We start from the raw sequence: 15,544 nt of genomic DNA, 5'->3' as shown, positions 1-15,544 counted from the left end.
ACATTAGCCTGATCCATATCCACACTGGCGCTGCAAAGATTATATAAATAACAGTATTTCATGTGACATTCAACACCCAAAATATCATCAGTGTGTCTGTAATGTAGTGAAGCATGAACGTGGTTTTATCTGATCCTGCTCTGAAGGGAGCGTATCTCTCTTAGGGGCCATAAGGCATGCAACATTAGATCTCTGTTGCCGTCTGCACCCACAAGTATAACTTTGGTCGAAGGCAACACGCTCAGAAATATTCAGTAAGGTTTGTTCAAAGTCGTTCCGGGAAATGTAGGAAATCATAAAGTGATGTACACATAGAAGGATGTATTTTCTTGGGCTTTTTTTCTCTAGCGTTGTGCTAATTACTCTCGATAAAAGATTAAACTGAATACCTGAAATGAAAATGCAAATATTAACATCACATACACAGAAACAGGTAAACCATCATCTAATAATTTTTATTCAATTTATTTCATTAACATTCTGCATCGTTGTTTTACCCATTTGACTCCTTCTCTGTGATTTGCTTTCTTGTCCTGAGTTTAATCGTATCAGTATCATTACTATCACCATCACAAATAGTACATTACACATGGTACCTTATTCATAAGGTGTCATCTGCATTTCTAGTAGTAGTAGAAATAAGTGTCACCTTATTTATAGACGGAGGCTACGCTTGCTCACATTTGTACATTGAAACAATTGAAAATTACTTTCCATGGGTAGTGGTTCTTTGTTGAGCTGCAGGATATTAAGACAGATTTAAATAATTTGGTGCTAAAAACACTGCAACTTCGTAAGACAGGATGAACAATTACAGCAACCAAATAAATCCATTGAACGCACATAAGGGCATTGGGGTGTTGCTTTCAGTCAGACTTGAAATAATATGAACCTTTAACCTAAAAATAATTTACATTTACTTGATATAACAGCCATTTTCCATCTTCAGGGTTAGACAGAGACAAAATATTCACTCCCAGTCAAGGAATTGGCCAGTGAACCCACAGTTGTTCACCACATGTTCAGACTGTAATTATGGGAGGTTCAAGTTTAATTCATCCACCTGCCTCATCCAGATTTGCACTCTCTGTCTCAGAGACACAAGTATGTTTTGTGCTTGTGTCCAACATTCATGTTCTTATCAGCCAGTGTTTACTTGTGTCTATCTCTGGGCCTTCAGAGGTGTGTGGAGCTGAAGGAGCTAATGAAGGACCCAAAGCAGCAAAGCTACTGGCAGGAGACGGGCAGATGGGCGGGCTACGAGGAGAGCTTCGACGCCCAGGCCGGGGTCTGGGCGTCCTCGAGCATCTCCTACCTCACCTTCAAGAGCCTCATCCAGCTCCGACGCACCATGAACACAGGTAAGAGGAAAATCTACGAGAACATAAAGAGTTTGTAACATTAACCATTTTGTCTATATACAACTATTGTCATTGATGGAAAGTAAAGAAGGACACACAGTACTAATCTTGAGGGAAATTTTAGGCACTTTACTTGTATAATTCCAGTTTATGCTTCTTTACGCCACTACTTTAAATGTTGCAGCTGGTAAAGTGGTGGCTAAGTCTGACAACACTAGAGACAACTGGGTATTGTAATCTATCATAATGCATCATAATATATTTGTTGATTATATCTTTTGTAATTATAATCGGAATTTGCAAAGAGTAAAAAAGTACAATATTTCCATCTGAAGCTTTTCTTTTTTTAATTCTCTGTGTAATGTTGTTCTACACATACATAACTTGTTTAGTATCCTTGTTGTCTCACTAACCCCCCTCTGTATGTTCAACTCTGAATATTTTCCAATATGTTCCTTTGTCAAGGTGTGACTATTTTCAACTGTGGGGAAGGAACACTGTCCGGCATCGCAGAGAAGATGGTCACTGAGATGGTTAACAAGAAGGAGATCAGACCTGGGGACCGAGAGGGAGTGCTGAAATCTCTGCTTCAAAACCGCAGGTATCCTTCCAAGACATCACCCAACAATGACTCAAACATAAATGACCTACATTTATGATGCTGTTACCCAAAGCTGCTCAGAGAAAGTTGAACACAACACGCAACTACTGTGGAGATCAAACTTGTAATTATGAAACACTGTCTCTGACCACCAAACCACCGCTTTAGCCTTTAGTAAAGGTGACCGATGTGTACTGTAGTTACCTCACACTTATAAAGGGTCTATACTCTCACTGTTGTTCAATAAGGAAAGTAATCTAAATACAAATGTCTGTGTACTTTAGACATAAGACCACAAGTCTTATACAAGATGCCTAATCCCCTTATTGTGTTACATAATTGCTTTGTAAATAAATGTGCACAGCAGAATAATTGAATTGCCTTCAGTCTTCAGTCTGACACAAAAACAAGCAAAGACACCTGCCGTTTTCTCCCTGTAGGCAATCAGATGACCCGGAGAGCCAAGTCCTGACTGATGGGGTGGACCTGCAAAAGTTTTCAGTCAAGGACAGAGTAAGTTCTTCCACTTGTGAGATTATCTATGTGATGGTGATAACATGACTTGATATCATAACAATAGTGAGATGATGGCAGTGAAAGGTGAAAGTGATTTATGGTGTCAGTCCATAGAGAAAGTCCGTTCAGGAGTAAAGCTTGTAGAGGTTCATGTTTATTTTAGATGCATACATTCAGATTCTTTTGTTCTGACAAACATTTCCTCAGTTTATTTGAAATGTCTGCACATAATGTTTTACCTATATGAAGCGTATTAAAGTTAAAGGGCTGTGACACAAGTCTTGATATGTTAAGTAAGTATTTTAACAAAGCTATAATGCTCAGATTGCAATTTCCTTCCCGGACAATATTGCAAAAAAAATAATACAATTTCACATAATTGACAGGTTAAATAAATCATCTAAACCAGCTGTTGTCATTTTCAAGAAGCACAGATTAGCAAGACAAGTAACACAGACATGATATAGTTTCATTACACAGGCATGATATAGTGATAATGATGGGGATAGGCAAGAAGCATTAACCCACTTGGTCTGCTCACTCTGTGCTCGTTTAGAGGGAAGAATCTGACCACGTTGAGGCCTCCATGGTGCTCGTAGGTAAGCCAGTGTTCTCATTTAGGATCTGGAGTACAGTATGTGTGTTTGCTTCTGCAGAAGCTTTTCTATCTGTTTGTACCAGGAGCCTTGGACTTTCTAGAAAGGCCTACAGTCGTGTTTGTGCGTCTGAAGGATGCTGTGGAGCTTGACTCTGCCATGGAGGCCCCGGTGCCTGTACGATTCGTCTTTGCTCTGGTTGGCCCGAGCAAGACTGACATGGACTACCGCGAGACCGGCCGTGCTATGGCAGCACTGATGGCTGACAAAGTGAGTTACGGACACATCCTCTCTGCAGATCTAAAACGCCTTAGCAGTGATACAGTAAAAGAATATATGATGACTACTATAGGAGAAATCCAAGGTGATCTAAGTTCGACTAGCTGAACGTCAAAGTCTTCATTTTAATCAACATAAATTAAGCCATTTCGGGATTCAAGTGCCACAACACTATAATTTAGATTTTTCAGATACTGCCTGAAGAATATCTCTGGCTACACAGGATGTATTGTTGCAAAACACTCCAAACAATGAAAACTTGGCAGACAAAAGGAATGTTGAGAATGTGGACTACAAATCTGCACCAAAGTTATTGATTATATGAAACAGGTATGCAAAGCTTGTGACCCTGCAGGGAGCATTTAACAGTCCTAATATCTCCTCTATCTCCATCCCAGGTGTTTAATCAGGCAGCGTTTCGGGCAAAGAGCGCCCGTGAACTGACGGACGCCGTGGCCGACTTCATGGACTGCAGCATCGTCATCCCGCCCACAGAGATCCAGAATGAAGAGATGCTCAGCTCCATTATCAGCTTTCAGAAGAAACTACTGCAGGACAGGATCCAGTCCTCTGATCCCGCCATCCGGCAAGACTCCAAACCTCACAGGGGTGAGTGCTATCAACACACACCCAACACTACAGGACAGAGTATAAAGCTACATATAAAACAACACACATAAACAAAATTTAAATTGTTTCCCCCCTAGTTTCCATTTCTTCTGGTCCCCCACCTGACGACCCCCTGTCCCGTACTGGTCGGCCATTTGGTGGGATGATGCGAGACATAAAGAGACGCTATCAGTACTACAAGAGTGACATCACAGATGCTCTTAACGTCCAGGTCCTTGCTGCCGTCATTTTCATCTACTTCGCCGCTCTGTCTCCCGCCGTCACCTTCGGAGGACTGCTGGGTATGTGTGCATATTTGTTGAGACGTGGTATTGCTGTTGCATGCTATAACAATACTTTGCCCTCATCTTTGCCACTACAGCTGATAAGGTGGACAACATGATGGGTGTTTCAGAGCTCCTCATCTCCACTAGCATTCAGGGGATCATCTTCTGCTTCATCGCTGCTCAGCCCGTCCTGGTCATCGGTTTCTCTGGTCCTCTGTTAGTATTTGAGGAAGCCTTCTTTGCTGTAAGTTATTGCACTGATTCATTGAGGTGAACTATCTCTTTTCATCTACAGTATATAATGCCACTGAAGTTAATTTTTTTAACCGATTTTTTTAAATATATATTTTAAATGTTTTACTTTAATTTGCTTGGTCAGTGTACAACTCATTCCCAGTTTCCTTCATTCAGTTCTGCAAGACCCAGGACATTGAGTATATTGTTGGCAGAGTGTGGGTCGGAGTGTGGCTGGTCGTCATTGTGGTGATCATTGTGGCCTTTGAGGGCAGCTTCCTGGTGCGTTTCATCTCCCGTTTCACCCAGGAAATCTTCTCCATCCTCATTTCCCTCATCTTCATCTATGAAACCTTCGCCAAGTTAGGGAGGGTAAACCGTCTTCATCCATTTCACACATTTCATCTGTCCAAATGTTCCTTTCTGTGAAGAGAGTGCTGTCTCTCAAGGCCAGATTATAACATTTCTTTATCTACTCTCTGACCTCTCTTTAGATCTTTAAGGCTCATCCGCTGATTCTGAATTATGATCATTTGAATGCAACTCTACAAAATCCCTGGCATCCAAAGATAGAAGAGGTGGTCATGTACGACAACACTACCGGCAACATGACTGTTATTGTCAACACAATTAAGCCATCTTACCCCAACACAGCCCTGCTCTCCATGTGTCTCATGTTAGGCTGCTTCTTCATTGCTTTCTTTCTGCGTCAATTCAAGAACGGCACTTTTCTTCCTGGAAAGGTGAGTTTGTGTCAACAGGCCATTACCAGATTGTTTCAGTAAAGTCAGTGAAGACTTTATTCATGTCATCAGCTGTTTAATACAATTCTTAACTCTGTAATAGTTGATCTGATCTGTGCCTACCAGATCAGGCGTTTGCTTGGTGACTTTGGTGTGCCTATTGCCATTTTCCTCATGATTGTCCTGGACTACAGCATTGATGATACCTACACTCAGGTTAGCTCATACAAACAGGTTTTGCTTGCTGTAACAGTTTCCTCCATTTATACTGGCCATTAAAAGATGCCTTCTAAATGTGCTTTCATTGTAAGTTCACAGTCCTCTTTCTGTGCAAAAACATATTTAAAATCTGAAGCTAATGTTTATCTGAAGCTAATATATGCAAATTAATCAAACCAAGTGAATATCTGACAAAGTTACAGTCATTTTATCATCACTTGATTTGATTAACTCAGACTGCTTAGGCTTCATATTATCTACAGATAAACTTGATTTTTGTCCCCCATCACGTCCATTGATAATGCATTATGGGAGGGACCTTTTAATGTCCAGTATGCACATCTGCGCAATAGTGTTTTAAGACAGAATAATTGTCAATCAATCCTTTAGAACATGTTAGATTGAATAGATCTACTCAGAAACTGGTGGCTTTCTTGACAGAAACTAGCGGTTCCCAAAGGTCTGACGGTGTCCAATCCATCCAAAAGAGGTTGGCTCATCAACCCCTTCGGAGAGCACAAGGCTCTCCCTGTGTGGGTGATGTTCGCATGCTGTGTCCCGGCCATGCTTGTCTTCATTCTGATCTTTCTGGAGTCTCAGATCACAACGTGAGTCATTACATCTAAACAACAATATCACTCACTGGAGTACCAACCTCCGAAAGTCTTCACCAAACTTGATTCCTATGTTACATCTATTAACAGGCTGATTGTGAGTAAGCCGGAGAGGAAGATGATCAAAGGCTCAGGGTTCCACTTTGACTTGCTGGTTTTAGTCGGCATGGGAGGGCTCAGTGCAATATTTGGTGTGCCGTGGCTCAGTGCTGCCACGGTGCGATCCGTCACCCACGCCAACGCTCTCACCGTCATGAGCAAAGGACCAAAACCTGTGATTGAGAAGGTGATGGAGCAGAGGGTCAGTGGCATTCTGGTGGCGTTGCTGGTTGGTAGGTGCTGTCTAATCATCATGTATCTTTTTACAAATATACAGGTCTGTCATTAAAACACAGTACACTTTGCTTTATCTGAATGTCATTTTGTGTCAAGGTCTTTCAATTCTGATGGAGCCGATCCTTAAGATGATTCCCATATCGGCATTGTTTGGGATCTTTCTCTACATGGGAGTTACCTCACTCAATGGCATACAGCTGTGGGATCGTATGCTGCTTCTGCTCATCCCTAAAAAATACCACCCTAATGAACCCTACGCCACCAGAGTAAGAGTCCAATAACTAAAGTGCATGGACTGCTACACTTCAGGTCAAATGCACCATATATACTAGCATTGGTGTTATTTGAGTAATGGGCTTGAGAATAACAGCGTTTGTATGAACTCATTTTATTTGATGCTACATGTGTTGGCCACCATTAGAACCATGTTCAATCGTGTACATCTGATTAATATGTTGGATACAGGTAAGCACAGGACGGATGCACTTGTTCACGGCCATCCAGATAGTGTGCCTTGCAGTTTTGTGGATCGCTAAATCCAGTCCAGTATCGCTCGCACTTCCCTTCATTCTCATCCTCACCATTCCTCTACGCATGTTTATGACTGGGCGTTTCTTCACTGAACTGGAAATGAAATGTGTAAGTGGATACCTCTTGTCATTTGAATAAATCAATGCAGATTTAAGCAGTATTTAGCATTAATTTGTCTATGTCCTTTGTGTTTTAGTTGGATGCTGAAGACGCCAAAGTGACATTCGAGGAGGAGCCAGGGCAGGATGTATACTGTGAATCTCAGATGCCGTTGTAGATGTCTTCCATGACAGCTATCATGCCAGAAATACTCTTATTTTAACAAATAGATGTTTATTTTATATATGACTTGAATTTCATCCACATATAAGCACAAACATGTTTAGTTTCATGAAAAATTACTTCATAGTGTTAATATGGATGAACATTAATATATTGTAATTATGGTCTTTGTCAAACCTTCCTGAAGAGTTTTTAACCGTCACTTGGTAATAAGCTGGCAATATTCATACAACATTGAAATTGTTTTACAAAAAGAAAGACATGAACATTTAGAAGAGGCACTCAAACATCAAATAAAAAAAGCAGTCATGTTTGCACTCAAAAAATGGATGGATTGGATGCTCGATGGAAAATATTGTAATTTTATTGCAGCCAAAATTGTATGTTTTTCAAAGCAATCACACATTGAATGTAATGTTGTTCCACGTGCCACTTAAGTTATTGTTGTACTCGCTTGATGAGTAAAATCTCAACTCAATTTATAAGGCACGATGCAAGCAAAATGTAGATATTTTAGTGAAAAGAACGCCACTGTTACTCAATTAATTGAGAAGAAAAGCTTGTGTGTTGTCAAGTGTATATATGTAGTCTGTTGCTGTTTTCGTGCAATCTCTATGAATAATTAAAAAGGTACCTCCCAAAAGAGCCATCCACTTAGTTTCGTTAGGTGCTGTTTACTTGTGATTGACCTTTAATAAACCCGGGACCTATCACATGCTCTGCCGATCCTGTCAGGTTCTGGTAAGAAAGAGTGGACCCAAATGCCGTTGCAACGATTCAAAGTAAATTTATTGTCCAAAACTAAAGAACAGGCTTCAAAAATACTAACTTAAACAGAGAAGTTGGTAGGCATAACAAAAAAAAAACAAGAACAGGGACACGGGCAGATGAAAGGAACAGGGGAACCAGCGGTAAGACACAGTTCAACTCACAGAACATCCAACAGGGGTAACAGACGGGGGGAAAAAAACAGTACAATCTGGTTTAAATACAAGAGGAAGGTAACGAGGCACAGGTGGAAAACAATGAGGGCAGCACAGGTGAAGGGAATACACAATCAGGGAACAGGGCAGACAATCACGGACAATCACAGGGGCAGGAAGATCCGGGAACACAGAGGACACACAAGACAAGGACTTCACAATAAAACAGGACACCAAACAAACCAACATCATAACAGATCCTGTTTCTAACTTTTTCTATAAGATTATTATCATTGATAACCTCTCACTTTGGCATTAATAAACAATATGAATAAGACACCGGAGAAAAGCTACAAATCAAATAAATATTTATTCGGCACATTTATGCATGCTTTACAATTAAATAATGCACAGTAAATGATTATACACTATACAGACATATTTGTCCTTGGTAATTGAAGATATGTTAATGTGTTGAACAACTTTCGAGATAGTTCAAGCTAACCTTAGAAAGTCAATAAATATTAAAAGTCAGGTGATAAACCAAAGTATCTATATTTCAATGTTCTGTATTATATCAGTAGTCAGAGTCAACACCCTCCGTCCCAATAGGTGGTGCTGTGTAACCTCCACACTGCTCGAACGTCAACATCCGCCAATAAACACAAGGACGAAGAAGAAAACGCTCGTTTCTGATTGGTTGCTCTCCAAGAGGAACGTGCCTACTAGAAATGGAGGTTAACAAACACTCATGATTAATGTGCCTCTCTGCAGCTCTATGTGTGTATTGACGAAGAACGTAACGACCCCACTGAATGACTATATATGTAGGTTGAATATCGCTAGATTTTAGTTAATATTTTCGCTCATGTACAGTTTGCGGGAGTCACTTGGATCGAGTTTGCGTCCACTTAACTTAACCGGAAGCAAAATACTTCCACTGGAAACACGTTGTTTGGGGGGAAATGGGTGAAACTGGGACTGAAGAATCTGAAGGTATACCGAAATACATCTTTTTGTATAATGACTTGTATAACACTATATCAATTACCAAAATGTGTTGTGCTGCGATTTCCTTCTTGTGTTTTTCTTCCTGTGCTCTCACTAGGGTGGACCCAGGAAAACATCCAGCAGCTTCTTGCTGCGATGAAAGCATCAATCCAAGTAGATGCCAGAAGGCACACGTACACAAAAGGACTAAAAACGATGGACTGGAGTGTAGTGGCTTTCCCCCCGTTCTCTCCTGAAGCATGCCAAGAAAAGTGGAAACTGATTTTTAAGAAAGTGAGTCACAGTTTAGCTCTACATTTACAGTTTCACCACTCAGTAGCTGGTCTAAGGCTTTCAGTCATAATCAACCAACTTAAGCAGATTGAGTTGCCCAGTTGTCAATGAAATGTAGGTGTTTGAGTCTGATACAGTGGTCTTATACCTATAGGTGGTCTCACCTAAAGGATTATTAGGAACACCATACTAATACTGTGTTTGACCCCCTTTTGCCTTCAGAACTGCCTTAATTCTACGTGGCATTGATTCAACAAGGTGCTGAAAGCATTCTTTAGAAATGTTGGCCCATATTGATAGGATAGCATCTTGCAGTTGATGGAGATTTGTGGGATGCACATCCAGGGCACGAAGCTCCCGTTTCACCACATCCCAAAGATGCTCTATTGGGTTGAGATCTGGTGACTGTGGGGGCCGTTTTAGTACAGTGAACTCATTGTTATGTTCAAGAAACCAATTAGAAATGATTAGAGCTTTGTGACATGGTGCATTATCCTGCTGGAAGTAGCCATCAGAGGATGGGTACATGGTGGCCATGAAGGGATGGACATGGTCATGGTTACACCACCACCACCACCACCAGCCTGCACAGTGGTAGCGGTGGTAACAAGGCATGATGGATCCATGTTCTCATTCTGTTTATGCCAAATTCTGACTCTACCATCTGAATGTCTCAACAGAAATCGAGACTCATCAGACCAGGCAACATTTTTCCAGTTTTAACTGTCCAATTTTGGTGAGCTCTTGCAAATTGTAGCCTCTTTTTTCTATTTGTAGTGGAGATGAGTGGTACCCGGTGGGGTCTTCTGCTGTTGTAGCCCATCCCCCTCAAGGTTGTGTGTGTTGTGGCTTCACAAATGCTTTGCTGCATACCTCGGTTGTAACGAGTGGTTATTTCAGTCAACGTTGCTCTTCTATCAGCTTGAATCAGTCGGCCCATTCTCCTCTGACCTCTAGCATCAACAAGGCATTTTCGCCCACAGGACTGCCGCATACTGGATGTTTTTCCCTTTTCACACCATTCTTTGTAAACCCTAGAAATGGTTGTGCGTGAAAATCCCAGTAACTGAGCAGATTGTGAAATACTCAGGCCGGCCCGTCTGGCACCAACAACCATGCCACGCTCAAAATTGCTTAAATCACCTTTCTTTTCCATTCTGACATTCAGTTTGGAGTTCAGGAGATTGTCTTGACCAGGACCACACCCCTAAATGCATTGAAGCAACTGCCATGTGATTGGTTGATTAGATAATTGCATTAATGAGAAATTGAACAGGTGTTCCTAATAATCCTTTAGGTGAGTGTATGTTATACATTACCATTTTGATTTGATGGATTTAGTCAAATTAAAGATTGTTGTTCTTCCTCTTGCTCAATGACACTTACACAATAATAACATTTTGGATTAACTATGTAATGCAATGTCACCATGAAGTTCATTTTTGTCTCTTTTTCTGTTGTGCTACCAACAATACGGGGAGATATTTGATTAGAGAAGTTTCTCAAATTAACACAGCTTATTTAAAATATTTCCTTCCATGTTGAAGAAACGCAACAAACAATTTAGCAATTTTTTCAAAATAGTTCTTGAAGTCAGTCTAATTAGTGTAACATTTGTAATGGTCTTGCTCAGGTGTGTAAGACTCGGACCCTCACAGAGCTCCTCGTTGATGCGGAATATGTCATTTCCAATCCTGTCAAGAAAGTAAAGGTAAGCACAGCACAATCAAGACAGCTTCATGTTGTGAATACACAATTGCTCTGTGCATGCAAGTATATATTCTAAACACTGTTTGAGGTCATTGTTTCTATAATACAAATCTCCTGCAAAACAGTAATGACTCATCAGTCTTGAAACCTGCACTGCATGTGGAGCTCTCACCTGTACTACGGATAAAGAGAGAAGTGAACGGTTGATAACACGAGTCTAATAATATAACACGCTTCATTCTTTGATTCATTGCGGCTGTAGCTCATGGGGAGACTAATTGTTCTGAAACCACAAGGCAGCCGGTTCAATCCCTGGTCGACCCATAGTTTGCATGTCGAAGTGTCTTTTGAACAAGACCTGAACCCCCAGTTGCTCCCCAGGCGCTTCACGGCTGCCGACTGCTCCTTAGTTACTAAGGATGGGTTAAAATGCAGAGACTACATTTCCCCACTGTGGGATTAATACAGGATTAATTAGTATTATTAATCCTACCGCTAAAACAACACTTATCATTTGGTGTTGCCTTTGGATTCAACTTTGTAATTTTCATGAATAACTGACATTTCCCAGGCTCAATATGAAGACAAATTGTAGCTTGCAAATGAGGAATACACGAGAAGGATGCAGGTGTTCAGGTCGTAGATTAACACTCACACCATCCCATACAAAAACGTGATTTGGCCCAGAATGCCTGTTTTAAAATTCAGTGTCAATCTAATTATTTGTCTTTCAGTAAAGAATATCTAAAACATACCTGTCCTAAGTGCAAGACCAAATTGTACGGGCTCTCTGCAAACACCAAAGCTGTAAACGATGGGCACATCAGCCAGACTTAGTCATTAACTGCGCTTATTCTTTTTAACCCAAATACCTATTCATATAATATTCATATGATTTAATACAGTTCATATGGCAGTGATTATTTGGAGGGGAAACATACTTGATTACAATTATATAACACTGCTGCCAAGGTTCAAATTATTACTTTAAGTATCTTCAAATTGATGTGTGATCTCTCTTCTTAAAGCAGGTCACTCCAGATACAGAGGGCATACCTCCCAAGCCTCCTTTGTAAGCCACACACACTCCACATTAACACCTATTTAAGTCCATTTGTTTTGCTTTGTTGTATGTTCATAAATCAACAGTTTGCACCTTTAGCTGTTTTTTTTCACGTTTTTTTAAACATACTGATTGAACAAGTGGTATACAGCACATTAGTGTGCGATTTCAAACGCAGCCTTGGTGCCCTCAAAGGTGACCTCATTTAACATCCTCATCCACTAGGGGGCATTACATTTTCAAGGGATTCATTCTCAATAGTTCTTATAGTCATTAAGTTTGAAGAAGGCCTTTGGAGAACCAGCCATACCTTTTTAAACTTTCCGATATGTCTTATCTTTTAATAAATTAACACAAAACCAACTAATGCTAACCAGCAGTTAATTCACCAGCAGCTGATCCCCTGTTTGTGTATATTTTTAGAAATGGATATACACTGTTCTGCAAAGAGCAGCTTGGTCCCGGGAAGGGTTTCGAAGGAAAGCGCTTAACTGTTTGTGGCCAAGGTTGGCGAGATATGACTGAGAAACAGAGGGACAATTACAAGACACGCACCAGAACGGTAGGAACAAAAACTTTTGACACGGCTACAATAGATTTGGATGTTTGTTCACAGTAAAAATCTGTTGAATCTGAATGAAACACTTTGCGTATCTCTTTCAGTTGAAGAGACAGTACAGGGAAGAGCTGAATCAATATCTAAAGGTAAGTAATTTAGAAAACTAGAATTGCAGCATTGAGCTGACGCTGTCAGACATTGTGTAACAATTGTGTTTATGTCCCTCAGAATTTTGATAAGGAGAAGCAGCAGCAGATCCTAAAGGAAAACAGGATCAAAAGACCAAAAGTGTCTTTGGTGAGAATTTTCATTGTTCCCCCACAAATCTGGTTGTTGGTCCTGAGAACAAATGTTCACTACTTGCAGATGTGCTGTCACTTCTGATTATTCTAATTTTTTTTAAAGCTTAGAGAGGCTGTTTTAAAACACTTGGTTGACTAAATTGCCTACAGATTTGAGTACAAATATGTTTTCTTTTCCATTTGTCAGTTGTTTATTTCACTCTGCCTCATACAAAGAGCAGCTTATACTCAGAGGGGATAGCTTGTTGTGTTCTCTTCACTTCTAGAAAATAACATTGGATTGATCTCCTTTTTTTTTTATTCAAAAGAGAGTTCCTGGGGAGCCCAAAATGCCATCTCGGTGAGCATGATCTTCATACAACATGTGTTCCCTTAAGAGACCCAGAATTAACTCAAATTTGAAGCAAATCAAACTCTCAGTTGTCTAACTGCAGACAAACTTGTGACTGAATGTTTCTTTGTTCGCAGATCTGGTTGTGACATTTTCCGCAAAAAACAGATGTTTCTTCTGAGGGAGAAAATCCCAAAAGCAAGGGAACGCTTTGTCATGATCAACAAAATGTGGATGGACCTCCCGACAGTGGAGCAGAAACACTACAAAGAGGAAGTATTCAAAAACAACAAAATATACTCCGTGGCGCTCTGGAAGTGGTTTAAGGTATAAAGTGGTTCCTCTCCGTTTTTCCCCTTTTTTTTAAACTGGGACGTCCTTTTAAAATGTGTCACCTTTTACATTCCTCAGACATTGCCGGCAGCACAGCAGAAACGTTATCGGAAACATAACCCCAGTGTAAGCACTTACACAAATTGAAATTCCTGTTTTTGTTTCTTTCTTTAAAAGCATTTCTTAAACTTTCAATAAAATGGTTATGCTTACAGAAAATCCAATACCTTAAGGACGGCCGAATGCAAGTTTGTGACTCAGAAGAACCACGTGGCTCTGTCAACAGACCATCAGTAAGTTGAATTGTTGATGCAACACATGCAAAGTAATATATTCTTCCTAACCGCCCTTTCATGATGTGACCAATGCAACGCTCTCTACAGGCTGTCTTTCAGTGAAGTTTAGAGTAAATATACTTTCTTTTAAATGATTCATTAAGTTTACTTGTGAGTTTTAAATGTATTCACTATATGTATGCTGAATATCATGTGGTCAAAAGTACATGGAAAGAAAGTCATAGTTTTGACTCAACTATCTAATTTATGTCCAGAAGGAATAATATTTGGGAAGAAAATTCCATAATTCTTAGAATAAAGAAACCACGCGTTTTAAAAAAACGACATTTCCAATTCACATTTATTTTACATCATGCAGGATTCAGAAGATGAAGACACTGAGGACAGCAATGATGATGATGAAGAGAGCAATTTGGAGTCTGATGAGGTGATAACACTGAACATATATTCTTTTGTGATTTTGTATTTAATTTTGCAACTCCAGATATTATAAATATCACCTGTTTACCTACAGGAGGACGAGGAGGAGGACGACGATGATGTCATCGTTTTTGAGATGTATTAATTGGTGATAAGATGGACAGCAGATCGTCACACACACATGCTTGTCAAATTCAGAGCAGTAATCGGGATTTTACTCGATAGACTGGTCGCTCCAGTAGCTGACTTTAATGCCACATTGTGTGGTGGCCATGTTGGCTGGAAGATTGCCACCAGTACCTCGTATAATAGTTTCATTATGAAATTACTTGTAAAAATCTGCTTCAGAATTTCTAAAAATTTAGAACTTTGACAGACAAAAGTATGTGTTTGTGCAGGACCCTAATGAGGAGATTGAGAAATGCATGTATTGGTTCTTAAAGGTGCATCCTTCTTTATTACTTAGCTTTGAGGACATGTCAAATGTATTGTTTTGGAAAAATGGTTTAGGACCAGCGATATTTTGTCCTTGATTGTGCTAACATGTTCTGTATTAATTAGTTTGAACCAACGCATAATACAATCTGGGTCTATTTGATAATCTGCCATTGGAATGCTATTCACAGATTGAGGGAGTTAAATGGTGTTTTACAGAGGATCACATTTTTTCTTAAGGGCCCCCAGACAGATTAATCCAACCCATACCACAACATAATGCATCGGAGGTCGTATTTAAAGCAATACACTTTATTCCAACATTACTCAGCTAATTTGTCTTTTAACAATGACAACATGGGAAACTGTACGGAACATTTACCGGTTTTATTTGTATAGATAAACAACAATATACTTTGTCAAGCATTGCTTTTATTATTATTATTAGTAGTGATGTAAAGCCTTGCATTTGTTTGTAAATTATATATATATAAAAAAAAATCCAATAAAGATGATTCCTCTTTGATTATCTGATGTAGTGAATTAACCATGCTCAAAAGCCAGACCAGGGTTTTAAAAAAGACCATGTTTTTTGTTATGACTACTACAAAGCCGAACAAAGGGACAATTTAACTCTTAAATCGCACGGGGTAACTCGCAGTCACATGCTGGCCAGGAGG

At 39.9% G+C, this 15,544-nt stretch overlaps 2 protein-coding genes across 3 annotated transcripts; both read left to right on the top strand.

The window, feature by feature from the left end:
• The first annotated feature begins 1,201 nt into the window (after positions 1-1,201).
• On the top strand, positions 1,202-7,841 carry slc4a1b (solute carrier family 4 member 1b (Diego blood group)). The gene is made up of 16 exons (XM_079233118.1): positions 1,202-1,361; positions 1,827-1,962; positions 2,403-2,475; positions 3,035-3,077; positions 3,160-3,344; positions 3,752-3,962; positions 4,061-4,264; positions 4,345-4,493; positions 4,661-4,855; positions 4,978-5,226; positions 5,353-5,442; positions 5,887-6,053; positions 6,150-6,391; positions 6,492-6,661; positions 6,861-7,034; positions 7,123-7,841. The coding sequence occupies exons 1-16, from the start codon at positions 1,205-1,207 to the stop codon at positions 7,201-7,203; spliced, it is 2,526 nt and encodes an 841-aa protein (XP_079089244.1). The 5' UTR covers positions 1,202-1,204; the 3' UTR covers positions 7,204-7,841.
• A 1,106-nt stretch (positions 7,842-8,947) lies between these two features.
• LOC306752805 (upstream-binding factor 1-like protein 1) lies at positions 8,948-15,390 on the top strand. 2 transcript variants are annotated; one of them, XM_079236612.1, is made up of 13 exons: positions 8,948-9,127; positions 9,240-9,415; positions 11,049-11,126; positions 12,154-12,197; positions 12,612-12,750; positions 12,852-12,893; positions 12,976-13,044; positions 13,358-13,389; positions 13,518-13,707; positions 13,792-13,839; positions 13,929-14,006; positions 14,368-14,436; positions 14,524-15,390. In XM_079236612.1, the coding sequence occupies exons 1-13, from the start codon at positions 9,097-9,099 to the stop codon at positions 14,572-14,574; spliced, it is 1,047 nt and encodes a 348-aa protein (XP_079092738.1). In that variant the 5' UTR covers positions 8,948-9,096; the 3' UTR covers positions 14,575-15,390. The 2 variants fall into 2 exon arrangements, with proteins under 2 accessions (XP_079092738.1, XP_079092737.1); XM_079236611.1 differs by having other exon boundaries at positions 8,948-9,415.
• Positions 15,391-15,544: the final 154 nt, after the last annotated feature.

The sequence above is a fragment of the Taurulus bubalis genome, assembly GCF_910589615.1.
Source record: "Taurulus bubalis genome assembly, chromosome: 2".
NCBI lineage: Eukaryota > Metazoa > Chordata > Actinopteri > Perciformes > Cottidae > Taurulus > Taurulus bubalis.
This window is presented reverse-complemented; position numbering and strand designations above follow the sequence as displayed.